Below are 26201 nucleotides of genomic sequence, written 5' to 3' on the forward strand. Positions count from 1 at the left end.
TGGTAATGGTTGTCCCCCTCTTGGGATTGGTATAAATGACTGTGCCCAGTGCGCAGGACAATGGAGAATCTGCTCCTGTGTCTTTAATGGAGACACTAATACAAACAATAGGACTAGAGAAGCAATTATTTCCCCAAATCTGTGGCTGTGCATCCAAATTAAACTTCAAATTGTCTGCAGATCTGGATTTCTTCCTTTAAATTCAGCTCAGCTCTAGAGAACACTTTTCATCCAAGGATCTCAAAGAACTTTACGGACTTTAATTACTCCTCACCACACCCTTCAGAGCTATAGTTCATATTATACCCTTTTTAAGTTAGGGGTAATGGAGACACAAGAGGTTAAAAGACTGAAGAAGCCAGTGACAGAGCTGGGAATGGAACCCAGGAGTCCTAACTTTCAGTGTCCTGCGGTAGGCCAGATTGTGCTACCCTGGTGTTAAACAGTGTTTTATTCCATGAGTAGGTCCCTCAGGGACGTTGGCTGGGGTAAGGTTCTAGTATTGCAGTGGAAGGAAGGGCCCCATTGTACCAGGCACATGAGAGAGACTCCGTGCGGCAAATTGCATAGTTTAATTAGACAAGACAGAGAGAGGTGAAGTGACTTGCCCCAAATCATCCTTCAGGTCAGTGGCAGAGCTAAGATTAGAATCCAGGTCTCTTAAGCCCTAGACCAGGGGGCTAGCCTCTGAACAACATAAGTGAAAGCAGTCTCTTAACCAGCGGACAATGCCTCCTCTTCAGTGTTATCGGAATGTAACTAATCTGAACAACCATTTAAGTTCCCATCACACAGGTTAGATAAGTGGAGAGATCTCGTGTGCACACATATCTGAAACATCTGACATCCCTTATCGATTAGCCCCAAGCTTTTCATTTATCTTAGTGCCTTTGAATGGCGTGTCAGGATTTTGGGGTTGGCTCTCCCTCACCAGTTTAATTTTGAGCCTATGGACTGTGATGCTAGATTGGCAGGTATGTACCGGAGGGTCGGGAAAGCTCTTGCAGGCCAATATAATGCTCCAAATTTGGTGTCTGAGCCTCTCCTTCTTGCTTTATTTATGTATCTTTTTGGGATGGCTCTCAGAGACGAGAGTCTTTCTATTCCTGTCATCTCCCCGATCAGCCACTTCGTGGAAAATTGCCCATAGAAGTGAACCTAAATTACAAGTGATAAAACTAGAGCCTGTTCTATCCGCAGATGACCCTTTCTGTTCTACACCGAGCTAACACTTATATTCTTTGTGACAAGAGCAATGAAGCCGTTGCAAGCATTTATGTGCAGCTAAGTCACCTTAAATTGAAAATCCTTGTTTTTGCTGGCTTTGGAGTGGTCCTTCATTAATTCATTCTACGCTTCAGGTCTACACTTAAAAGTTAGCTTGACATAGTTGTGGTGCTCAGGGGTGAAAAAGTCATACCCACGAAAGGAATACCCTAACCTCTGGTGTAGACGTGGCTAGGTCAATGGAAGAATGTTTCCGTTGACCCAGATACCACCATTCGGAGAGGTGGATTAGCTATAGCAATCGAAAAACCCCTTCCTTTGCTATAGGAAGTGTTTACACTATGGCACTACACTAGCCTGGATATGGTAGACATGGCCTAAGCATTGCTCAGTGGGAGCCGTGCTCCAGGATGATACCAGACCAACTTGCCTTTTAGATTGGTTTATAGAAGCAAGCCAGATCATGTTTGGGATTCTTGCACCAAGAATCCTTCTCCCTACAGGGGCCAGGCACAAACTCTGGGGAGGCAGAGGCACCAGTGCCCCCAGCATACAAGCCATACAAAAGAAGAGGAGAGGAGGGAGAAGAGATGGCCTATAGTCCAGCCTCCCTCCATGTGGGCCTACAAAGGTCACCCTCCTATGGCTGTTAATAAGAGAACTGGTCAGAAAATGTTTGTCATGAGTTCTCCATCAGAATATGCTGTTTTGACAAAACTGAATATTTTTCAAAATTCATTATTGATTTAGATTAAATTTTGTTTAGAAAAAAATGTGGGTTTTTTTTTTTTGTTTTAAGTGAAGTGTCCTGATTTCACATTTTTGGAACAAAAAGTTTTCATTTTTCAATTTGAAACGACTTTTCCTTTCAAAGTTGATGTTATTCTGTAGTTTTTAAAAATTAGAAAATTAAAAAGATAACAAATTTAAACAAAATGTTTTGATTGACCCAAAACAAACAAAAAATGGGAATTTCATTTCCAGAAAAGATTCAAAATTTTGGCTTTTTGTCCCAATTTGGGATGAATTTTTCATTCCCCTCTCCCCCAAAATCTCTAAATTTTTCACCAGATGGGCCAGCCCTAGTTACTGAATGACAGGGTGACATTGCACCAGCATAAGGCTCTCCTTCTTAAGCCCCCAAACTAGAGTTAAAGTGGGACTGAAATTGGGCATAGGCCTCTGGACAGAGGGCAGTTTCACCCCCTGTGATGATTTCAGTAACACATCAGTAACACATTTCTCTTTGCTTCCTCTTTCCCTGCCCCAGGAATGAGATTTGTAGGATGTATAAGCAGGCAGTAACTTATTCCCCCACCCGCACCCCCAATGCTTACCAGACTCCCTGCCCTGCTTCTCTGGACACGTGCAGCTGATGCATCCCTGAAACGGTGTCATTGTCGCACAGTAAATGCAAATCCCAGGCTTCCGCTTACCAGAGGACACCCTAAGAGTCAGCTCTGCCCATGCAACGAGTTGGGGAGATGGACTAGTAGGAATCATGGGGGAGAGGCCATGCAGGGCCCCAGTGACAACATGTGATTAAAGCAGAGTTCAAGACATCCGGGAAGGAGCCAGTTGATGGCACTTTTAAATCGCATGGCAGGGAAATGGGGCTATGGCAGGTGAAAGGGCTTATATTGTATGGCTGATCAATCCTTCTCTTCAGTAATTTAGGGGTGCCTCCCGGACGTGGCAATTGTCCCTTGACTGTCCCTTTGCCCTTTGACCTCATTTATACTGATTACCATGGCCTCCAGCAAATGAAGCAACACATGGGGCTCTCCTTTAAGAAATACAGGTAAGAAAAAAATCACTCTCTTCCTCTCTGCTTCTACTTTTAAATAGCAAATGACGCTAGCGCTAATGAAAACGAGGGGCAAATAGTTCTGCCTAGAGGGAGGCATGTTGTGGCCTGGGATTTTGCAAATTTCATCACACAGCTTTGCCAATGCACCTCACCCTGCACTGCTCCAGCCCTCCCCCTCCTGTGCTGCTCCAGTCCAGTCCAACTCTGCCTGTGCACCTCAGTCCTGATTTGCAGCACCCCGTGCTATTCCAGTCCTAAACTCTTCCGGTCCTTCAACCTAATGAGGCTTTTCTGTGCCTAAATTGGTGGTCGTTTTACACAGGGTGTAGACACAGACTCGGAAGAGACACCTTTTAAGATAAATCTGACCCCATCCAGGATTTGAACCCAAATTCCCAGAGGGGAAATGTTTGCAGCACTGAGCAATTGTCTCTCTCTCTCTCTCTCTCTCTCTCTCTTTGCTCTGTCTTTTCTTTATCATGGCAAGACCTGCTGAAACTCCCCTGACCTTGCAGCCTTTCCCTTCCCCTATCAATGAGCCCCCCATAAATCTCCAGCACATAAGGAGGAGGAATTCAGCCTTTTGTTTCCAACCTTGTTTATGTGCATGACAGCTGGTAAATTGCCCAGAGACCTTCCCAGCGGCTGTCAGAACATGCCCGGGAAAGAGGGAGCACAACCTCACCTGCCACTGTCTTGAGTTCAGAACTCATTCTAAGGCTCTCCAAACACCCTTGGGGAGAAGTATGTGTGTAACTAGTATGTTTGCATGCTGTAGATGGGATCTGCCACCATCATAACAGGACAGAGAGATCTCTTTGTATTTGCAAGAAAGACAACCTCCTCCTCCCCCCCACAGCCCATTTCCTCCCTTCCTCTTTACCATTGAGAGAGACAAATGTCACCATCCCCGTGGTACATCAGCAGCCTGCAAAGTATGTGATTTAATTTAGCACTGATAGTTCTGCTATTTATTACATTTTCGCCCATCCCTTCCACTACCCTACACAATTTTATTAGAGGGGAAGATGACAGGCGGTGTTATTGTTTTTATTACAAATGCATTTGCTTTGTGCGTGCCACTTGCTTTTTCTCCTCTCTCTTTCCACGTTCTCTTTTCTTCCTCCCTCTTGCCATGGTAATGCCTACCTCCGCATTCCTGGGATATTTGGGAAAGCATTAAAATGTCTCCTGAAGATAGATAATGCTTTCCCAAACGTTGGGTGGGTGTAAAGCCTGCGCAACAGGAAGCAGTGAATCTCTTCCTTTCCAGAGGTAACACTTAGGATACTTTTTCCCCCTTTATGCTGAATATTCGACTAGTGCTTTGCTTCCAGTTTCCCCTTTTGATCTAAGGCTGATGCCCAATGCCAGTTCTCTGTTGGCCTAATGGTAACGTTATGCATTACTAATGGCAAGACCTGGGTTTGAATCCCAGATTTGCTGAGATAAAGGAACTGCCAAGCCAGAACAGACTGACCATCCATCTAATCTGTCATCCTTTTCAGACAATAGCTAATGCCAGAGGTTCCTAAGCATGTTGTGTTTAGAGCAATAGTTACTGAGTTAAAAGAACAGGAGTACTTGTGGCACCTTAGAGACTAACAAATTTATTACTGAGTTATACACCTAGGAAATATAATAGCGGACCAGACCCATAGTCATCTAGTCTGGTATCGTCTCTGACTGTGGCCAACACCAGATACTGCAGGAGGTGTAAAACCCTCTGGATAGACAGTTGTTCAATACCATCCCTATGGTGACATTTCTTCCTGCCTCAGGCTATTAATGGTTAGTTTATGTCCTGAAGCACATTTCTACCCATTATAATTTTTGTCCCAAGTGCAAATATTCTTATTATTCATAAAAATACTGAATCTTCTTTAAAAATGCTCTTTGCCACATTACTATCTGGTGGCAATGAGTTCCACAGGCTATCTGTGGAGTAAATTGGAAGAACAAACAGCTGCTTTAGTGAAGAAGCCTAATCCAGCTCCTTGAGTCAGAGGGATAATGCCCATTTGTTGTTTTTCATAGCACTCTGTCCACATAGCAATATACTCAGACAACAAAGGCACTCGTTCAAGATGGAAACATTACATCATCAGGCCAAATTCTCATTGGCCAATCAGTGATCCTGCCATCCAGTTACTTCCAAGTAGCCACTGGCTACTGTGACTGCCCACGACTGCCCAAAAGGTGACTGAGCAGTAGAGAGAATAAGCTGCATGCTCTGAAGGGGTGCAGTTCCAGGGGTGCTTCTGCTGCCTGCCAGGTGAGGTGCAATGCCTCCTGGTGCTTGCACTGAGACAGTGCAGGTCAGCACTGTCCCTAGCTCAGGGGTATTGCTAAACGCCACAACAGATCGTAGGGGAGTATTGCCAATCAAAGTCTATTGGCAGAAGTGTATGGGACCAGGACTGGAGGAGCAGAGGTTGCTGATCATCATTGGCCTGTATTGGTGAAGCTGCTTAGGCAAAACTTATTCGGTGCCCATCTGCATCACACCCAGCTGTAGCCATTGTAATTAATCCACTGGCACTTGCACTAACAGTCCCTAAATCTGTCTCAGCTGTCAGCATTGGCGGCATTGTCGTCTTTTCCCAGGCCTCCAGCTTTTAGCCGGTAAGGCAGTACACTTCACCAAAGCCTTTGGTGTTGGTATTCAAACACACAGCACTGGCTTGGCCTCTCTATTGTCCCATGGGACATGCATTTGAGCACATAATGCTACTTGCTGCACGGATGCTCAAACCAGTAATTGGGCACTGATGTGAGGGACTGTCCCTGCACAGGCTGGATTCTAGGACTCTCAGATCTCTCTCAAAGCAGTCATTCCACTCAATGAGCATCTGCTCAAGCCCTCAGCAGCACTAACAGCCTCTCCTTGGCCTGCTGATGCTAGAGGGCGAACCTGTAGCTTGTGGCTTGATGCTCTTTGTTTGCAGACTGAGAGCAGAATATAACCATTGCCCTTTGCTCTCTTGCCTGGGCAGGTGTCGCGTTCGGGTCATTGATACCTTTGGGACAGAGCCAGCCTACAACCTTGAGGAGTATGCCACTCTGCATGGCTACCGGACAAACTGGGGGTACTGGAACCTGAATCCCAAGCAGTTCATGACTATGTTTCGTAAGTGATCCCTTGTTTGGTCATTGTTTCTAATGGGGTTTTATTTGTTTTGTATTTGCAGATTGGGTGAGAGAGCTGAGCAAATAATTGATCTGGTGGTTCAGAGGTCAAACTGGAAAAAAATGTGCTTAGTTTCCAATCGAAGCTGATTGTTTTTCACCAAAATGAAAAACAAAGAAAAAAATGTGTGCTGGACGAATTAAATACTTTGAATTTCAATTCCAAACATTTTCAAAAAGAAACATTTTGACATTTTCAAAATTTTTTGTTTTCAGGTTTTTTTTGGCCAAAAGTATTTGACAACTTCAACCCGAATTTGCATAGCGTTCCGGTGCTGCCAAAAATGTATTTTTTGGCAAATTTACTATTTGCCAATTTTTTTATTTTTTGCCTGGCTCTATTTCTTGATCACTAGATTATCATTGCAGGCCAAGGCCAATGCACAAAAAGCACAAATAGGTTCTCGGATGTATCTGAATTACTCTGCCAGTCCACTGCCCATGTCACCGCTGTCACCGCCCCCTCCCAAAGCAACTGCAGTGGAAGGAAAACACTTTGATTTGCTCAGAGCCCACAAACTCAGGTTCACTCTTGTTCCCTCTATCCGTTGCCACAAGCTGCAGGCTCACATGTGTCCAGTTCACTTGAAAAGAGTGCATTTTCACACCCAGTTGGCACTGACGAAGGGATGGGCCTTCCATTTCCATTTGTAAGCAGCTTCTCAGGAGCAGTCCTGGGTTTGCATCTCAGTCCCCTGGCCTATGGCTTCCCCCTACCCCCTCTGCCAGCAGCGGCTGGGAAATGTTGTGCAAGCAGGGGAGGTGAGCATCTCACACGGCCCACCCGTGTGCCCTCTGGCCAGCTGAGCTGTGCATTGACAAGATCTCAAGGGAGTCCCATCTAGTCCTTCTCATCTAGAGCTATGGAGGCGACAATATCAAGTGCCCTTGAGGCTGGTAGGATTAAAGTAGGGGAGATGTTTGAGAGACCTCTGAGCCTTACGGGAGATATACAGGACTCCTAACGTGGGATGTAGCCAGAAAATAACACCCCTTCCCACTCTACCAAGCCTGGGACACAAAAGAGATACTAGGCTTATTACCATGTTGCACCACAGCCTAAAGCTGTTTTCCAAAGCATGCTGGGTGGGATGCATGCTGCTTCCATCTGACCCTAACCTTGACAATGTGCTCCAAGGAAACTCCTGCTTAATGGGCTCTGTTACTTTAATGAGCTTTAATACTTTACTGTCCCACTCCCACTGTTTTGCTAATTATGTTCTCAATCTGCCCCAGCAATTCCCCTCCTCCTGTAGGTTTTTTGGGAGTGAAGGACTTTGCTCGGCCATGGCCATTTTTCAGTCCCCGGGATTCTGCAGGGAGCTGTCTGAGCAAACCAATCATCCGTCCTGCAGCAGCGGGGGGATTTTATGGCTAGAAAACAAAAGCCAGGGGAGAGAATGCTGGGAAGAAGGAATTTGCTATTATGGCAAACAGAGCAGCAGGCTGAGGGAGCTGCTGTACCTGGGCCATGTTTGGGTGACCCAGGCTAACGTGAAAGGGGAGTTGTATCAGCCCAGCGGCAGGGACATGGACTTCTTTCTCTGCCCAATAATTAGTACCTAGCTCTTATCCAGTGCTTTTCATCTGTAGCTCTTAAAGCGGTTTACAAAGGAGGGCAGTAGCATTATCCTCCATTTAATAGATGGGGAAACTGAGGCACAAGAAAGGACTTGCCCAAGGTTACCCAGCAGCAGAACTGGGATTAGAACCAACATCTCCTGAATTCCAGTCTAGGGCTCAGTCCCCTAGGCTGCACACCTAGAGGCTGCCATTGAGATCCGGGACCTGTTGTGCTAGGCACTATACACACACTTACCCCGAAGGCCTCACACTTTAATAGACAAAGGGAGGATTATTATCCCCATTTTACAGAGGGGGAACTGAGGCACAGAGAGATGAAGCAACTCACCCCAGGAACCAGCTGCAGAGCCAGGACTGGAACCCAAATCTCTAGAGCCCTAGGCTAGTGCTTTAACCACAAGAACATCCTACCCTCAGGCTGGGTAGGCTTCATGCCTCATCCTCAAAGGGAGGTGCAAACAGGCCCCATGCCCGCCCCCATACTGAGCCCACCGTGCCGGCAAGGTCCATCATACCACAGGTGGGATTTACCAGCGTTATGCCAGGGGAAGGGAAGATTTGAAATCAGATTGTGCCCCTTGCATGCAGGAGAGAGCAGCCTTGATCCGAGTAGGGGAAGAGAGTGAAAAAAAGCCTGTGGAGATAGGGAGCAAAGAGAGAGTTGGGTGGGGAGGTGAAATGCAAGGGGTATTTTTTTCAAATACAGAATTTATTTTCAGAGGGAGAGTCGCCTCTCTGGAGAAGGCTAGGCAGGATTTTAGAGAAAGGGCTGGGGCTGGGGCTTCAGAGTTATCCAATAATCTGCCAAGTGGAAAGGAGCCTTACTTGTCGGCAGTAAACCTGGTGACCGATCACACGCTTTGTGACTCAAATATTTTTTCCCCTGGCTGGATATAATCTATTTGGCAGCCTAAAACGCAACTTATATTTTAAAGAGACCTGCAGGCAGTTCACAGCTCATATATTTTAATAGCTCCTGTTTGCTTTTTTCCCTCTTTCTTCTTTTTTTTAATGCAAGGAACCTTTCAGAGTCTCTTTCCTTGACTCAAAATGCCTCAGTGCCACGGAATAATCCAAGCCTCATGGCCTGCGCCTTCGACTGGTTCCAAACACCTCCACTCTTCCTTGCACTAATTAGCCCTACCCCACATTCCCCTGCGAAGCACATCTGAAGGCAGCTCCTCCACACCCACACCCACACCCACCCCGTCTCTCTGCAGAGAGGGAAGCACTGAGGGCTGAGCGCACAGTTAAGGTGCTCAGCAGGGATTGGGACGCAGACAGACTGTTACCAGATAGGACGGTGGAGGAGGCAAAGGGGAATCCTGGATCCAGCCTAGGATTTACCTGTGACTGTCACGGAGAAACAGGGTGAATTTCAGCCCAGTGATCCCCGGTGCCTCCATGACACCAGGGCTCAGCTCAATAGTTAAACTCCCAGCTACGTGGAATAGGGCCTGGAAATGTTTTCATCTCATCGGTGGACTCTGGTAACTGTTTCATTCTTCAGTATAAATGACCTCAATGGGGAAAGGCTGCATGTTGCTGAGGCTTTGGGAGGACAGATAGTGGCCTCTGGAAGACCCCCTCAGTGCGCTAGCAAGAGCCAAACCCGTGTTTCTTTTCCCCTTGGTTTCTGTAGCTCACACTCCCGACAACTCCTTCATGGGCTTTGTGTCCGAGGAGCTCAACGAGACCGAGCGGCAGTTCATTAAGTCCAACAAAGCAAGCAACATGGCAGTGGTGTACGGGAAGGAAGCCAGCATCTGGAAGGTGGGTGCCTGCAGCGACACGGTCAGTCCACAGTAACAAACAAATAGCCACAAATAGCCAAAGTTTTGCCATTGGCTTCAAAGGGACCAGAATCTGGGCTAATGTGCATAGACTCCTAGAAATCAGTGCTTAGAAAAGACCTAATTGGCCATTTAATTCATCCCTCCCACTGGCCCATGTAGGATTATTCCCTTGATTATATCCCCTAGTGACTTGTCCAGTCCACTTTCAAGAGTCCCAGCAATGGGGCTTCCACCACTTCCCTTGGGAGAGCAGCCTATTGTCTGAAACTTCCTATGTGGGCAGTTTATCCCCTGGCCACCTGCACTGCAGGGTTTCTTGCACCTTCTTTTCAGACAGCTGGCACTGGCCCCTGTCAGCGGCAGGATACTGGCCTAGATGGACCCATTGATATGCTCCAGTGAGTGAGCCACATTGAAACAGAATGGGTATCCCAGGCATCTTATGAAGTGGCTCAGCTTCCAACCATGGGACCATAAGGTCTGGACACTCGCTGTTTAGGAGCTGAACTGACACCATCTAGCGGTGGTATATCTTTCTTGTTAGCATTTGTATTTTAATCACATGCAGAGGCCCCAAACAGGACACAGTGCACAGAGTCAGAGCCAGTCTCTTCCCCAAAGAGCTTACAATCTAAATGGACAAGGCAGATGAAGGAGAAAAGAGAGAGGGGACGTTACTTGTGCAAGGTCACGTAGCAGGTCGGGCTCAGGCAGGAATAGAATTCAGGTTTCCTAAGTACTAGTCCAGGGCACTAGCCACCGAACCACACTGCCTCTCGTCATCAGCTGGCAGCAACTTTTAGTCACCACAGACATGGGTCAGATATGAGCCTGTAGGTGCAAAACTCTTTTCCACTACTCCGTCCCTGAGCCAGACAACTGACTTCCTGTTCCAACACCACTTCATCACTAGGGAGACGAATAGCACCGCTGTAACCCCGCTCAGCAGGCACACCCTCTTAAAAGAAAACAGCCCTACCGTCTCTTGTGTAGCCAGCAGTGGTGTTGGTTATTGGGGGTGGCCCGAGCTCCACACTCTTTTATCTGGAGCATGCTCAATGCTTTTGCTTCCATTATCCATAAGCAGGAGCTAATTGTCACCCTCTCTTGATTTTTTTCTTCCATGCACCTCCCTGGGATGTTCCAGTTGCAGGTATTGTATTACTCTAATCTATTCCTTTATTTAATGGTGCATTTCAGACTAAATATAAATTATCAATAGAAAATGTATATCTGCAATTGAGCTCGCATTGTCTGTAGGTTAAACCTGCACTGCTACCAGTGGGTGTTTATAGTCTGATACGGTGCTGGGTTCTCTTCTTCCCCATGCCCACCCTTTCTATTACCAGCGCCACTGAACCTGTCCTCGCAGCCTGTTCTGGATGCTGCAGTCTGCGTTCCACAGAGCAGCATATCTCTGCAACAAACCCTCCTTTCAAAACACACAATTGCAGCGCAGGTATATAAATCCCTGCAACAATTACATGTATTGAGAAGTTACCCAGCACATGCTTTCTGTCTCGCCGCCCAATCTTGCAGTAAGGAGACCTTTTGCTGATGGCTAGCTAGGCTTCCCCACCCCCCGTAAATGACAGCTCTTTGACTTAATCTTTTTTTGGCACAGAAATATTCGTGGCTACTAACACCCTCCCTCACAGTGAGTGATTCCAACACTCGCCTCGTTCTGTGGGCCACGTTGATTTCTCATTGTCTCACTCCTCTTTCACTGTCGGGAACCAGCTGCAGTAAAAGGTCCATGGAATAGCACCCTGTCAATTTGCTTCCCAGGAGAAAGGGGCCTGGATCCAAACTCTGGATTCCAGAACCCCCAGTCTGTGAGGCAGATCAGGACCAGTTGCTTGGTCCACCACCCCTAGTTACCAGTCAGGATTGGGCAGCTGTGATCTCTCGTGGTAGAAATACCTGCCTCCTGATTCTTCACAGTCCTGCATCTTGAGTAGTTCCTCACACCTGTGCAAAATGGGTGCTAAAGGACTCCTGTTGTGGTTTGGTTAGCTTTTACACCCACCACTCTAAGTGACAACATATTGTGCGCCTGTATGGTGAGTTTAAGTCAATGGGCCTGATTCTCATTTACACTAAATTAGCAAGTACTCAAGTAACCCAGTGGGTATGTGTGACAAGCCCCCCTCTGTGCTGATCGACAGAAGATGGGCATTGTTACAAGCTGCTAACTCTGGCGCTTTAGCAGCAGTTCCAGAGGCTCCCGGTTCAATTCCCAGTGTGTTGGCCAAGATGATGGCTGCCTGTCATACTCAGCAGCTTGGGTAAGGGCTGTACAATCTAGCACTGGGTAGGTAGGGTAGAGTCCGTGTGGTCCAAGGAGCTGGAGATGGGTGGGACTCAGGAGACCTGGATTTGACATTAAACATTCTGTGTGACATTGGACAAGCCAGACCCCCTTTCTGTGCCTCATTCCCCCATCTATAACACGAGACTAATGATGCCCTGACTTGTAAAGTGCCCTGAGGTCTAGAGTTGAACAAAGCAATATAAACGCAAAGTATTGCTCTTGAGTTGTAGCATTTATGTCCTGCAGACAAGCAGGGCCGGCTCTAGGATTTTTGCCGCCCCAAGCAAAAACAATTTTGGCAGCCCCCCCCCATTTTTTAATTACCCCACCCCCGGCCCCGCCTCAACTCCGCCCCTTCCCCAAATCCCCAGCCCTGCTCCCCAGCCCTGCCTCCTCCCCCCAGGCTCTCAAGCCTAGGAGGGAGGGAGGGGGAGAAGCGGCGCCCGCGCCGCGGCCACTCGGAGTCTCCCCCTCCCTCCCAGGCTTTCAAGCCTGGGAGGGAGGGGGAGCAGCGGCGCGCGAATCAGCTGTTTTGCGCGCCGTGGCCGCTCAGGATCTCCCCCTCCCTCCCAGGTTTGAGAGCCTGGGAGGGAGGGGGAGCAACGGCGCGCGAGCGGCAGCAGCAGCGGAGGTGAGCTAGGGCGGCCAGGGCACATTTTTAGGGGCAGCATTCTGGCGCCGGCCATGCCGCCCCTAAAAATGTGCCGCCCCAAGCACCAGCTTGTTTTGCTGGTGCCTAGAGCCGGCCCTGCAGACAAGCCAAGTACTGATAAGCCCAGGATCAAATACAATCTCTCAAACAGAATCTTTTTGAAGTTCAGAAACATTTGATTGACTTCCCACCCTTCCTCACTGTTGTTCCTCTGAACTTCTAGCTTCCATCAAGCACCAGGAGCAGAAGCACTAATAAGGAAGAAAGCCCATTACATCCAATTTCCAGCTCAGTTTTGTCAGCCAAAGCAGTTCAGATCATTTGGATTAAGCTGCAGATAAGCATCTGCGTGCTTATTTCATCCAAACCTGAACTCGTAACATTTTGAGACTCAGGGCAAGTCTACACTGGCGCAGCTGCGCTGATGCAGCTGCGCTGCTGTAGAACGTCTGCTGAAGACGCTGTGTGCCGCCGGGAGAGCGCTCTCCTGTCGGCACGATTACTCCACCTCCGCGAGAGGCGGAAGCTATGTTGGCAGGAGAGCGTCTCCCGCCAACCTAGCACCAGTGTAGGCAGCGCTTGGGTCGCTGTAACTTGCATCACTCGGGGGGGGGGTGTCTTTTTCACACCCCTGAGCGAGGTAAGTTAGATCGACGTAAGTGGTAGTGTAGATCTGCCCTCCGCCACCACTAGATTTCAATGTGAAAATTGCTTTTCTCAGATGCCTCTGATTCCCAGATTCTGGAATAACCCCACTCCCCATGTGTCATTGTTTTTAAACTCTGCTCTGACATTTAATGTAAAAGTGCACAGGAGAGGGGCTGTACAATGTAGTAAATCTCAAGGGGTATTTTGTAGAAGCTTTAAAACATACACTAAGAGATTTTTTAATAACCAAAACTCTTCAGAAGACTCTTGTGCTAGCCAGACATGGAGTGTGCTCTCTCCTGTCAAGTAGGACCAAATCCTGTTTACTTTAGTCATAGGAGTATTGCAAACAGTGAGACCACTAGTGGCCCCAGTTCAGCAGTCCCTCCCTTCTCAACAAAGCACTTACACTCATGCCTAATGCTAAGAACATGCTCAAGTGCTTTGCTGAATAGCGAGGGGCTTACGTATATGCTTGAGTACTGGCTGTCCCTGGATTTTCCAGGGCATCCTGGCTTCCGTCTGTTCAACTATAAGCTCTGTGGGGCAGGGATGGCTGTTGGGCTAGATCCTCAGCTGGTGTCAATGTGCATCTGGCCCATTATTTTATGTATTATAGAGAGCCGAGTGCATTGTTGGTGCTCAGTAAACAATAACGCAATACTGCATGGAAGAGGCTTTCTGGTGCAGTGGTATAGTGCATTAGTCCTTTACGTCAGGCTAGGTGCATTTCGGTTCTGATTAGGTCCAGACAAGTTTGATGATCTCAGCAGAGCCCCTTGCATGATTAACACTCTGCTCCTAGAGATCTCCGCCAGGACAGCGTGGGGTGTTAGAGTCCAGGAACTGGTGGAGGGAGAACATGACCAACAGCTGCCTATACTACAGCTGGCTTTTGCGAATGCTATCAGACTCTCCCTTTCATGAACACTACAGCTACTAATCCTTAGATAACTTTTACCCCCCTTTTACAGATGGGGAAACTGAGTCACCCTGAAAGGAACAGACTTGCCCAAGGTCACCAGAGCTGGGCTTAGAAACTTGCTCCTCATTCAGTCAGCTGTCAGCTGAATTGTGCTGTCCCGTTTGGCTGCATACAAAAAGACAGCGTCCTTTATAAAACGTAGCACTCACACATACAGCTCCTTCCTGGTTAGGCTTCTGTTGTTTATCACACCTCAGCCCCAGCTATTCCGATGTTGGTAAATACGCCTTTTTGTGTTGCTCATTGTTCACATTGCAAGGCATGAGGATTCTAAATACCTGACGTTCAATTGATCTGTGCCTTGTGAGAATGATAAACTTGCCAGCAGAGAGCAGGCAGCGTATTGAGCTGGGCCTGCTGTTTAGCCCTTACAGCATGGGAAGCGTTCTGCAGTGGGTGGCTAGAGAGACAACGCTTTTCCATCTGTCTGCAACACTGAGACCTGCTCCCTAGGAGAGAGGCAGAAGTTCATAGAATGCGGAGGGTTCCCTTTGGGCCTCACTGGCTTACCTGGGGAATAACATGCCCTGACTTCATATCAGAGAGTTTTGCCTCAATAGAGCTTTGGAATTGGAACTAAAGGACAATGGCTGCTGAGCTGCATGCGTCCTTCATGCCACACACAGGGCTAGTGGGGCCAGAACAGAGGATGAAGAATGGGGGAATCTACTGAGAATGAAAGATGGGGGAAGTATCTAGGTTGTAGAGTTGGAGAGAAGAAGTCCATAGCCAGAGAGAGAGAGATGCACAGAGAAAGGGAAGCTGCCTCAGGGACCAGTAGGGACAGAAGGAGGAGAGACTGAATCCCACACACCCTCTGTCCTTCCCTGAAATACCAGAGCGTCGGAGCTTTGGAGGGGAGGCAGCTGTCAGCTCTCAGACAGGGAGTGAGTGGGGTGGTGAGCTGGGCTCTGTGTTACGTAACAGCACTCCTTGCTGGCCATTCTGCAGCAGCATTGTGGAGGAGAATGGGGGTGGTGAGAAACTTGCGTCAAGGATGGCAGGGAGGGCACAGTAAGGGGAGAAAGGATTCGGCCTCTCTCCAGCTGCCGGTTCGGTATGGAGTCCAAACCCCACCAAGGAGGGTCCCACCCGTGTGCCAGATGGCAACAGTGGGGGCCTGGGAGGGAGAGAGATAGGGCAAAGTGTGGTGTAAAGCAGAGACCCCCCCAAAGAGAAGAGACACGGATGAGTGCCAGATGGATAGAAAGGGAGATGGGCCTGAGCCCAAGCCCCTAGCCAACCCCAATCCAAACTCAGAGGCCCACACTCCTCTCTCAGAAAAAGTCCATGTCTGTGGGAACACACAGGATTAGACTGTGGCTGGGGGAAGAACACATTCCCATGCCCACGTAGCTGCCTTTTCAGCTGAATACAACTGACAGCCATGAGGCTGCTTCTGACAGTGGGGGTGAATAAATGGCCTCTTTTCCATTAAATCCCCGAGCCCCCAGGTCAGGTGGGTTAATCAGTAGAGCATGTCTGGGGTTCTGTGGATTGGAACAGCCGCATTGTGCGGCCTGCTTTCCACATTCGTCAGCCCTTCACAGCCGCCTTCGCCGCTGCCCTCCAATCAGGTAGACTGTGCCTTATTTTCTTCTTTTAATGCTGCTGAGAAGTTGTTTTTCCTCCCAAGGCTTGTAAAGAGCCTGGAGAGGGAAATAAGTAGGGGAGAGAGAGATGCCGAGTGTAGTGCTGATCACAGCTAAATTCAAAGGGAAAGCTGTTTCTCTTTTGTTGTTGCTAGCAGGGAAGATAATCTCAGTGAAATCCATGCTTGGAATTCTTGTATGGTGCCGTATTGATCTGCAGGGCTATTAGTTTGATAAAGCGATAATGAAGTCCTTAACAGCTATATGCAATCCTTAAAGGGTAACATCAAATGAGCTCTAGGATTAATCAGCCTCATACCATCCCCCCACTCTTCTAAAAAATAAAACATGCTGAAGTTTTGCATTTTTGCCATGAATGTATGTAGATGGAAAACGAACGCCATTCTGCAGCTGAGTGGCTGTCGCTTGGTTCATAGGGTGCAGCAGTAACAGAAAGGGCCTGTCTGCTTTGTCTTGCTGAAATAACTTCAGTGAAGGAGAAAGAACTAGTTGAGCTTTCTGGTCAGTGACGCATTTCACATGGATAACACCTTTGTTTCTACATGACTCTCCATCCAGTCTATCTGTTTCTATTAGCCATTCTACCGGGGAGGAGAAGGAGAGGGTCCTGGGAAGAAAGATGAATAGTTTGTATACAGACGGGACTAATCTTTTATTTTATTTTATTTTATTTTTAAACGTGGTTAACCTGTGGAACTCACTGATGTGGTAGTTTATTAAGGCAATTATCTTATGGTTTTTTTCAGAGGATTAGGTGTTTATATGAATAATAGCACTTGCATTTGCACAAGGGGGATACAAATTTTAAGGGATCTCAGCTTCCATGCTTCAGTGTATAAACTGACCGTTGGATGAGGTCAGGAACATACACTCTCCCCACCGCTTGCCACTGTTGCAGTATTGTAACCTGAGGTTGCATTATAGAGGGTTTGTGACTTCCACTGGTTAATGTCAGGGCCAGGGTATTGGCCTGGACAGACCATTTGTCTGTTCTAGTATGACATTTCTTAGGCAGACTCTCTTTGTGGGGCTGACTATATCCAAAGCCCAGGTATGTTGCATCTGATTCAGGGAACTGATTTTGCCCTTACTCATACCCATGTCAAAGAGGAGCAACTCCGCATCATTCAGTGGGATTAAACGAGAGTGAAATTGATTTACAGTCCAGGAGTCCTAAAAATCTGCCTGCCCTGTAGAGGGATCTCCTGCCCTGCAGATTGAGTTCCACTGAATAACAGTAAAAACAGTGAGGAGTCCTTCTGGCACCTTAGAGACTAACACATTTATTTGGGCATAAGCTTTCGTGGGCTAGAACCCACTTCGTCAGATGCATGGAGTGCATTATAGCACATATACTGTTTTTTTCACTCTATGCATCTGATGAAGTGGGTTTTAGCCCACGAAAGCTTATGCCCAAATAAATTTGTTAGTGTCTAAGGTGCCACAAGGACTCCTCATTGTTTTTGCTGATACAGACTTATACGGCTACCCCTCTGAACACTGAATAACGAGTTCCTGTACATAAAGACTCCCTCGCTGCTAGAGAGGAGGTCGTTTAGTGTATGTCTACACTGCAGTGTAAATCCAGGGTAAGTGGAATTCAAGTCAGCAGACCCTGGGTTAGACGTTAGAGAACCCAGGGCTTGAGCTTCGACACTGAGTGTCAATGCTAGGTTAAGAATCTTCCAACCTGGGCCCAAGCTCGGGGCTCCAGCGTCCACACTGCAATACGCAGACCTGAGTCCAACCAACCATATTCCAGACTTCCTAACACCTCCCAAAATGTTGCCGCTCCAGCCCTTTCTTCATGGGTCAGTGCAGGAAAACTTGACTGTCCACCAAACTTGATTGTCCGGAGAACAAAGAAAGTCAGCCCATGGGATTGTGGGATATTTTTGGCAGACTCCCAGAGCACAAATGCAGCAGGGCCGCGTTTGAACTGCAAAGCAATAGGGCTGGAACCCTGGGTTCCAGCTTGACTCTGGCTCGGACCCTCCAGGCCTGTGGATCCTGGGACCTTGGGGCAGCGTGATTTGTGCGAAGACGAAAAGAGAGTTAGGCTTGAGCCTGAATTTGAACCTTGGGCCTACACTGCAGTGGAGATGTACCCTTAAAGGCACTAGGATGGTGAGATCAGAATAAGGAAATACCCCTTTATTTTGGCATTTGGGAATCAAATACATCTCTTTTGGGGCTCACATGCAGCTGATTTTCTTCGCTTTCCTCCCCCAGGGCAAAGAAAAGTTCCTGGCCATCCTTAACAAGTACATGGAGATCCACGGCACTGTTTATTATGAAACCCAGCGTCCTCCGGAGGTCCCAGCCTTTGTCAAGAACCATGGCCTTCTGCCACAGCATGAGTTCCAGCAGCTTCTGAGAAAAGCCAAGGTACTTAAAATAGGGGTGTGGTCCTTTCACGTGGATTTCTGACAAAGTCCAATGTTACTCCTCCATAAAATAACCAGCTGCTGGGGAGGCGGACCTTGAGAAATGTAATTCATTAGCTGAAGCTCTTTTAGCTGGAGGAGGCTGAGGCTGGTGCTACTGAAGCCCTTGCTTGCAGGCCACATCAACTGCAGTAATTATGCAGGAGCTGAGTTGAGCAAATCGCAACAGCGAATTTATCTGATTAATTTCCCCTTTTTACTAATTGTCCATGGTCAGTTCACAACGGTCTCAAGTCTATTTGTTATTCAAAATCATTCACTAATTTCTTCAGCAAATAACTCTTAGTCTGCAGGTTATTCAAACTCTGAATATTACAACCGGATACACAACTTTTACTGTGACATATGTAACTAACTCATGTGATTTACATAGCTAGAACTCAGGTAAACGACTTGAGAAACCAGCTTACACAGCCCCAATTTCGAACGGTAAAATTGATTGTTGGATTGGTAGCTTGCCTTCTGTTGATTAATTACATCCAATCAGAGAAGAGAAACCATACCACGTGACTATCCAAAGATGGTGCAAATTTTGGATTTTAAATTTGACAATTGAATATACTATTTGGAACGGTCTCTTGGGAAATATTCATACTTTGGGGTTCAAATTTGTTTTTTGCAAGCAGTTGCGCTACTAGAGCTTGTGAGATTGAGCATTTGTGGAAAGTAAATGTGAATTACATCACATCCATTGTCACACCAAAGTTTGCTGTTGGGTTCCACTGAATGTTCACAGAACATGTTGGTCACTATTTGCTTAGCTCTGTCCAGGAGCCTGGGGTCTGTGGATAGATTGATTAGCAGCATAACTAGGTCCTGAAATGCTCTGTACTGATATCGCAACCTGAGCCCAGCACCATAGCACTTGCTAGAGTAAGGCAAAGTGCATACTTCCCAGACCACTCCCAGCACTGCCAACCCACTGGCATGCAACCCCCCTATTATATTCCAGCCCTTGGCTTTTCCTGAGTAAGGACTGCCAACAATGCCCACTGGCACACTAAATTCCCAAACTCACTTCATCCTGTTACCAGGAAATAAAACCAGGTCTATAGACATGAGAAGCTCGGGCATGTAGCTGCTGTTCCACCTAGGTCTGCTACTGTTTTAGGCATGATTCTGATTAGATATCTAGCAAGCCAGCAGCTTTCAATGTGGAAACAGTAGGACGAATACAAGCATGATATAAGGAGGTGCAACTTCCGTTGATGTTATTGACACGGTCTCTGTTATAAACTAAGGGGTGAAGGTGTACTGTGTACAATTTAGCTTTGATAAAGACATCATTTTGGGGAGAATTTTATAACACATTTAAGCTATTGTGAATTGAACGACAAAGAGCTTCACCTAGAGTTCAGTTAGATCAGTCTGCAGAGCTGAGCACCAGAGAGACAGTTCAGATTAGTGAACTGGAGAGTCAGAGCTGCTGATGCATGAGATTGCAATGGGTCTGAGCGATGGTGTTCTTCACTCAAGCTCATCAGGGTTCGTGGTTTTGCCTCCTGCAGCTTTTCATCGGATTTGGATTCCCCTATGAAGGTCCCGCCCCTTTGGAAGCGATAGCCAATGGGTGTGTTTTCCTGCAGTCTCGTTTCAATCCGCCACACAGCTCCCTCAATCACGAATTCTTCAGGGGGAAGCCTACGTCAAGAGAGGCAAGTGCTTCTGCAATGTTGTGTGATGAGAATTTTGCAGGTTGGCCTGAGCCATGGCATTTGCTTTTGGATTCAAACCAAAGGGGTGGACTAGCTGAAAAAATCAGGCTGTGGATGCAAACTTTCTCCACAGTTCAGGGGTGTGGTTAGCTGTGGGTGGGATCACAATCTTGCCCTCCCAATCTGATTCCTCCCCTCTCCAGACCTGGAGAAGATGGATAAAATGAGACCTGGGTTTGAATTTCAGCTCTGCAAAACAAAACCTGACCAATGAGGCTTTTGCAAAAATCCCAAACCATGTCCCAATTGGTTACCCCGGAGATGGACTGCAGCCTGACCCTCCCATTCCCAAACCTGGGGTTGTAGGCTCCCAGATAAATTGGGATCTGAACTTGAATTGTTCCTGGTTATGGTTTTTCTTAAACAGGACTGATTTTTTTTTTCAAACTCCCCTCCTGGGCCTGCCACTGGCTATGAATTTAATCTGAGTGCAGCGGGAGCTCTTTAAAAGTTAAAGGGTTGAGAAAATTGAACCTTGTATTATTAATAAAGTGGATAATGCAGTGTAAATTCCCACATCCCCGCTGAGAAAGCCCCTCCGGTGGCCACATCAAGGACCTCGTTCTCAGCTTCTGTTTCAGTCTGAGGCTATTCCTTACCAAGTGAGTTAGAATCCGCCCTAAAGTGTCCTCTATCCTGCCCCACCCTGGATAGCCCCCCCTTCCACTGGCTCTCAGACTGGATTGCATCTTCTGCAGCCACTCTTCTCCAGGCAGTTGGGCGCTTCCGTTGCCTTGGCAGCCAGCCCGTTTGTCATCATTACAGTGTGGTGGCTGCACGCTTGCATGCCATTCGTCTTGGCAAGAGGCAGAGGCAGCGCAGGGCCGCTGTAATTAGCTCCTGTAGAATTAATTCTCCTCCTGCGTACTCTTTGTGTTTTGCTGATGTTAGCGTAAGGCAGGTTGTGTTGTGAGGGCCCCAGTTCGCACTCAGTGACTTGGCAAAGCTGTGAACAGAGCGACCACTACGGAGAGTGTGCATGGTACGTGGGTGTGTTTGTGTGTGAGATGGAAGGTGTTGGAATCATTCCTGCTGCTCCTTCTTTCAATTTGTGTCATTAAAATAGCGGAGCCTGCCATCCTTAGCTGCTCTCACTAGAGAGAAGTGTGCTGATGACAGCAAAGAAGAGAAGAGAGGGATAATTAATTACCATCCTCTTTATTTATACGTAACTCAGCCTTCTGGGGAGGGCTGAGATCATGGGAAAGTTGAAGGTCTTTAGGGTAGATATTTGGTTTGGTTTTGTGTTTTAGCCCAGCTGATTGGCCAATTTGTTAGGAGAATGGGGCTTACCCTGGATTGGGTCCGTTGGTTTGCTCGATGGATGGTCCTGCCCTTTGGTTCAGCTGATACTGTCTTCTTCTCAATGCACTGCCAGGTTTACTTCGGCTCTGCATCTTTGGGAAATGCTGTGACCCAGAGGTTCGCTTTGCATTGCAACCTGCAACTGGCAAGGGGCAGAGTCTTTAGCTTGCTGGGAAGAAGCCTCCACTGCGGCTTCTTTGCGTTAGTAGCTAAGCTTCAATTCACAGCGCGGCTGCATAAGCAGCGCCATGAGTGGATTAGAAAGCCATCCTCCCTCTGGAAAGCAGCTGAAACATGCAAAACCCCCCACAAATTGTGAACTCTGTCCCCCCAGGAAGAAGGCCAGCCCAAGGACTAGACACCCAGTAAGCCTATGGGCTTCGTGGGATTTCACTGGCGCCTCTGCAGAGGGGAGAATTTCACCTAAGGCCATTTGGCAAAAAAAACAAAAATAAAACTCAATCTGTGGGCAAGTTCCCCCACCTCTAAAGGATACTATGTCTCCCTCTCCCCTGGCAAAGGGCTGGGGGAGCATGATCACGTCTGGCAAAGCATAATGCTCATTATATAAAATGCTCTTTTCCACATCCTCCTTGCGTTCAAAGCCCCTTTGTAACCAGTGCCAGTTTTCATCCTCCTTTCTGTTTAGAAAATGTCTCTTCTCTGCATCAGGACTCTTTCATTTGACCTGTGCACCTCTTTGAAAGTCTGGCTTCAACTTCCACCCTTTGCCCTGCTTCCTAAGACACGACCTGTGCTTGTTGGCTGCCTTGCAGCAATGCCAATGAGGCTAAACGACAGACGGCAAAGGCTTAAATGAAGGAGAAATGCATGGGGTGGAGGGGAAAGAAGATTGATCTACAGGAAGGAAAAATGACTGCCGATGGGATGCAATCCCCACACCTGGAAATGTGAGGGGAAGAGTCCTCACTGAAAACAGGAATGCTCAGCTTTAGTTTTGCAAATTTAATTTTCATGGGATTTAGGCACCCAAAACCATTAGGCGGTTTGAAAATATCAGCCTAAAGGCTGAGAGCAGGTGGGTTTGGATTAAAGGTTCCACTTTGGGTCCATCTCTGCATGCAATGGTTTTAGTAGCCACCTTTGGCTCTCACCACTGTTCCTGCTGCCATCAGCTCATCTTTCGCATTGCCTAGCTGCAGGGAGGTCACTGCGTGTGGCCACAGCTCCTCCTGCAGGGAATGCCACATAGTTCATTTTTTGTTTCCTTTTTCAGGTGTCCTCCCAACACCCCTATGTGGAGGACTTCATAGGGAAGCCTCACGTGTGGACGGTGGACTACAATAACTCAGAGGAGTTTGAAGCCGCTATCAAAACCATCATGAGGACCAAGGTAATTGCTGGCAGAATTCACTGAAACACTGAGATAAGCTCATCTGTTGCTGAGATGGAGAGAACAGAGGGCTGGATTTGCAGGAGTCAAGAACAAGCAGTTGTTAGCAGCCCACGTGTCCCTCTGTGACTGTCCCAGCATTAGTGGCTAGTCATCTCTCTGAAATTGTTTGCACACGCAAGCCAGAAATCCCAGTGTCTCAGGACAGGAGGCTAATTCTCTTGGCTTTCAATGGGATTGGTGCTCCTGAGTTGCTTAGGCTCTTTTGAAGACCCCATTCAATGGAGTTACACTAGTGTAACTGAGATCAGAATCTGGCCCAGCAGGTATGGATAGCTTGGGCTCTGTAGTAACTTACTTGGAGCAAACCTCCACACCTCTTGAGTTTCACCCACCAAAGCTTAGCCCTTCTACGGGGCCAGATTTCCCAAGAGCTCAATTCTTATGTAGACCTCTAAGTAAGTTGATGGAACAACCTCAGCTGCTGGGCTCTAAGCACTTGAAAATCTGGCACGTAGGTTCCTGCATGGAAGCTGAACTCTCTGAAAATTTCTCCAGTAATGTTCCCTGTTCAACTCTCCATCAACATCCCACTCCCCATCAGCCAGCAAGTTAAACCCACTCATTTAACCAGGATGCAATTTTCTCACCCTGCATCCTCCTTCCCAGTGCTGGGATATTCCACAGCAAGCATCTGGAACTGCCAACCCTGTCTCTTTAAGCAGGTAGTATTTTTTTTGTGTGCCCTGTATCTCCCCATGTAAGTGTGCAAAAGCTACAGGTCATTTTACCTACCATTCCTCTGCTGCATTGCATTTAATGATTAATTATTATTATTTGCATTTAACAATTTAATAGGAAAAGCCTCAAATCCCCCCTCTTAAATATGAAGAGCTGAAGAAATTCAGCCAAAAAAAGCCTTTTGAAAAATGCAGCAACTGCTGCGTGAGCTGACTTCTCAAAGACTTTTAAAACGTATCCGTCATGAATATTTACCTCCCCAGCGGCAGGAGCCTTTCAAGTTGTCCAAATTATTAAAGTCAATTTTTCTGGAGGGGAGAAAAGTGCTGATCTCCGTTTTGCTCACAATTTGCTTTGGGTAGGATGAGGTGTCCCTGTTGTTACAAAAACATACGCCACAAAATAGCATCTTAATAAAAAATGGCCTGCGTCTGACTCAGACTACCAGGAGTCAGGGAATTTGCTAGATTCTTCAAGGGTTCTTTTTTTTGTGTGTGTGAGTGAATTGGTAGTGTTCATGTCAGACTGAGAGCAGCAGAGATCCAAGTCCTCCATCCAGAGAGCAAGCTGTGCTGCCGTGTAGAGCTCCCCCGCCAATATTCCTCAGCCCAGATCTGTTCAGTTTCTTTGGCCCATTCCGCCTTGCTTCCTCTGTGAAGCTGCTATCAATCAGGCTGATCCACTCCATCACGGGGAGTATTGAGAGCCCCTCCCCACTTCTCCCATCACAGGCATCAGATGGCAACACTCTTTAATTGTTACTCAGCATGAGTGCAATTGATCTGGGGACTGGTTCTGTAGTGCATAGCCATCTCCATAGCCCCGTCCATTCCCCCAGGGGAAATCGCTCACTAGAAAGTGAATGACCAGTTTAAAAAATATCCCTAAATCTCAAACTGTTTAAATTCCTAATTCAGTAACACTCCTTGGGTGTAAAAACAACGAGGAGTCCTTGTGGCATCTTAGAGACTAACAAATTTATTTGGGCATAAGCTTTCATGGGCTAAAACCCATTTCATCAGATGCATGGAGTGGAAAATACAGTAGGAAGGTATAAATATACAGCACATGAAAAGATGGGAGTTGCCTTACCAAGTAGGGGGTCAGTGCTAACGAGCCAATTCAATTAAGGTGGAAGTGGGCTATTCTCAACAGTTGACAAGAAGGGGTAAATACCAAGGGAGGAGAAAACATCACTTTTGTAGTGCTAAATGAGGCCAATGTAATCAAGGTGGCCCATTTCAAACAGTTGACAAGAAGGTGTGAGTATCAGCACGGGGAAATTAGTTTTTGTAGTGACCCATCCACTCCCAGTCTTTATTCAGGCCTAATTTGATGGTGTCCAGTTTGCAAATTAATTCCAGTTCCGAAGTTTCTCTTTGGAGTTCCATTAAATTAGGCCTTAATAAAGATTGGGAGTGGAGGGTCACTAAAGAAGAGGGCATAGATAAATGAAGAAGGACCTTTGTGATTTTCCTGATGCTCAGTGGCATGTTGTTTTTACTGTGTGAGGAAAGACTGAACCAGGGATAGCAAAAATGAGATGGGCATGGAGAGAAAGAGAGAAGATCGTGTGCCATCTAAAGTAGCCAGTAGGAAATGCCACTGGGGCTTGTCTCTAAGTATTGGGGAAGGGCCTGGGTCTGGCTTCTCTAGGGAATAGAAATGAATCTTTTGTTGGGGCTCTAGATGATAGAACATCTAACAGACTGATTTCCAGTGCCCCTGGGAACTTGATAAACCATCTGCTTGCCAGACAGCAGCACCAGGCGCTGCCATGTATTCAGTGCTCTTCCTTGAAGGATAGCGCTCCCAAGTGGCATTTCTTTGAAAGTCAGCAGAGCACCAGAGCTGACAACCGGCTGACTCTGTGACACTATTAACGCTCATACCCGAGCTCTCCCCGTATGACAGCAGTTTGTTAGGTGTGGAATCTTTGGTGTCTGTTACGGGCACTTGCAAGCTGTAGTTTGTTTTGATCTCGTCTCGTCTCTCCTCCTCCAAAATATTGCAAAGAATGTAACAAACCACCATATACAATTATTTGTCATTAGGTGCATCTCAATTAAAATTAAATTTTCAATAATTATGTCCCTGCCGCTGGGCTTCCTGTCAGCTGTCGACAAAAACTGAAGTGAGCGGCGTTGACCGACTCTGTTCCATCTGCGCTGTTGAAATGTTCCCGGAGAGAGAGAGTCTCAGCTGCCGAGCTGGTGTTTAAAGGGCACATGCGTCAGATCCTTTGCGTGTTACATGATGGATTATGGAGGTCACGTCTTTCCATCAGCCGTGTAAAATCAGCAAAAAACTACGGGTGTCAAAAAAAAAAAAAAAGTAATCAGATCTCACCCAGCAATGCCAGGGGCTCCACCTCTCTCCAGAACTAAAATGGAACAATTTCTATTCTCTCCTTTTTGGGCCCACTCAATCAGCTGCCAGAGGGGGTGAGTGCATTAGCCTTTCACCTTTTGAAACATGGATTCTCTGGTGCCCAGCACTGTGTGCAGTTATTTACTCCAGTGCCTGGTGGGTGTAAAATGCTGCCATCCTGATTGGGCACCTATTTTGCACTGGAGTAAATGACGACACAAGGTGCGGGACAACACAGAATCAGGCCCATGAATGCCAATCACCAGTAAAGTCACAACTAGCATTGAGTTTATTAGTCTTTCATCCTAGTGTGTATTACAGAACCACTGCCTGTTCTGGCCTCAGTTTCTGCTTGAGGGAAGCTCAAGACCAGGATAGGCCCATGGTGCCATGGCTTAGGATTGACATGGAGTGGCAGAGCTGTGTGGGACCCAAGACTTGACAAGCAGAT

General features: G+C 47.2%; 1 protein-coding gene across 1 annotated transcript in view; it reads left to right on the forward strand.

The window, feature by feature from the left end:
• MGAT5B (alpha-1,6-mannosylglycoprotein 6-beta-N-acetylglucosaminyltransferase B) overlaps nucleotides 1–26201 on the forward strand; it is a 178288-nt gene that overhangs the window by 125911 nt on the left and 26176 nt on the right. Inside the window, exons 9-15 of the mRNA XM_054047560.1 lie at nucleotides 2897–3028; nucleotides 6034–6167; nucleotides 9453–9583; nucleotides 10754–10759; nucleotides 18051–18206; nucleotides 19774–19920; nucleotides 22523–22639. Of these exons, the coding sequence (XP_053903535.1) occupies nucleotides 2897–3028; nucleotides 6034–6167; nucleotides 9453–9583; nucleotides 10754–10759; nucleotides 18051–18206; nucleotides 19774–19920; nucleotides 22523–22639 (823 nt within the window). The remainder of the gene's footprint in view (nucleotides 1–2896; nucleotides 3029–6033; nucleotides 6168–9452; nucleotides 9584–10753; nucleotides 10760–18050; nucleotides 18207–19773; nucleotides 19921–22522; nucleotides 22640–26201) is intronic.

Source organism: Malaclemys terrapin, chromosome 13, assembly GCF_027887155.1.
Source record: "Malaclemys terrapin pileata isolate rMalTer1 chromosome 13, rMalTer1.hap1, whole genome shotgun sequence".
Classification (NCBI taxonomy): Eukaryota; Metazoa; Chordata; order Testudines; family Emydidae; genus Malaclemys; species Malaclemys terrapin.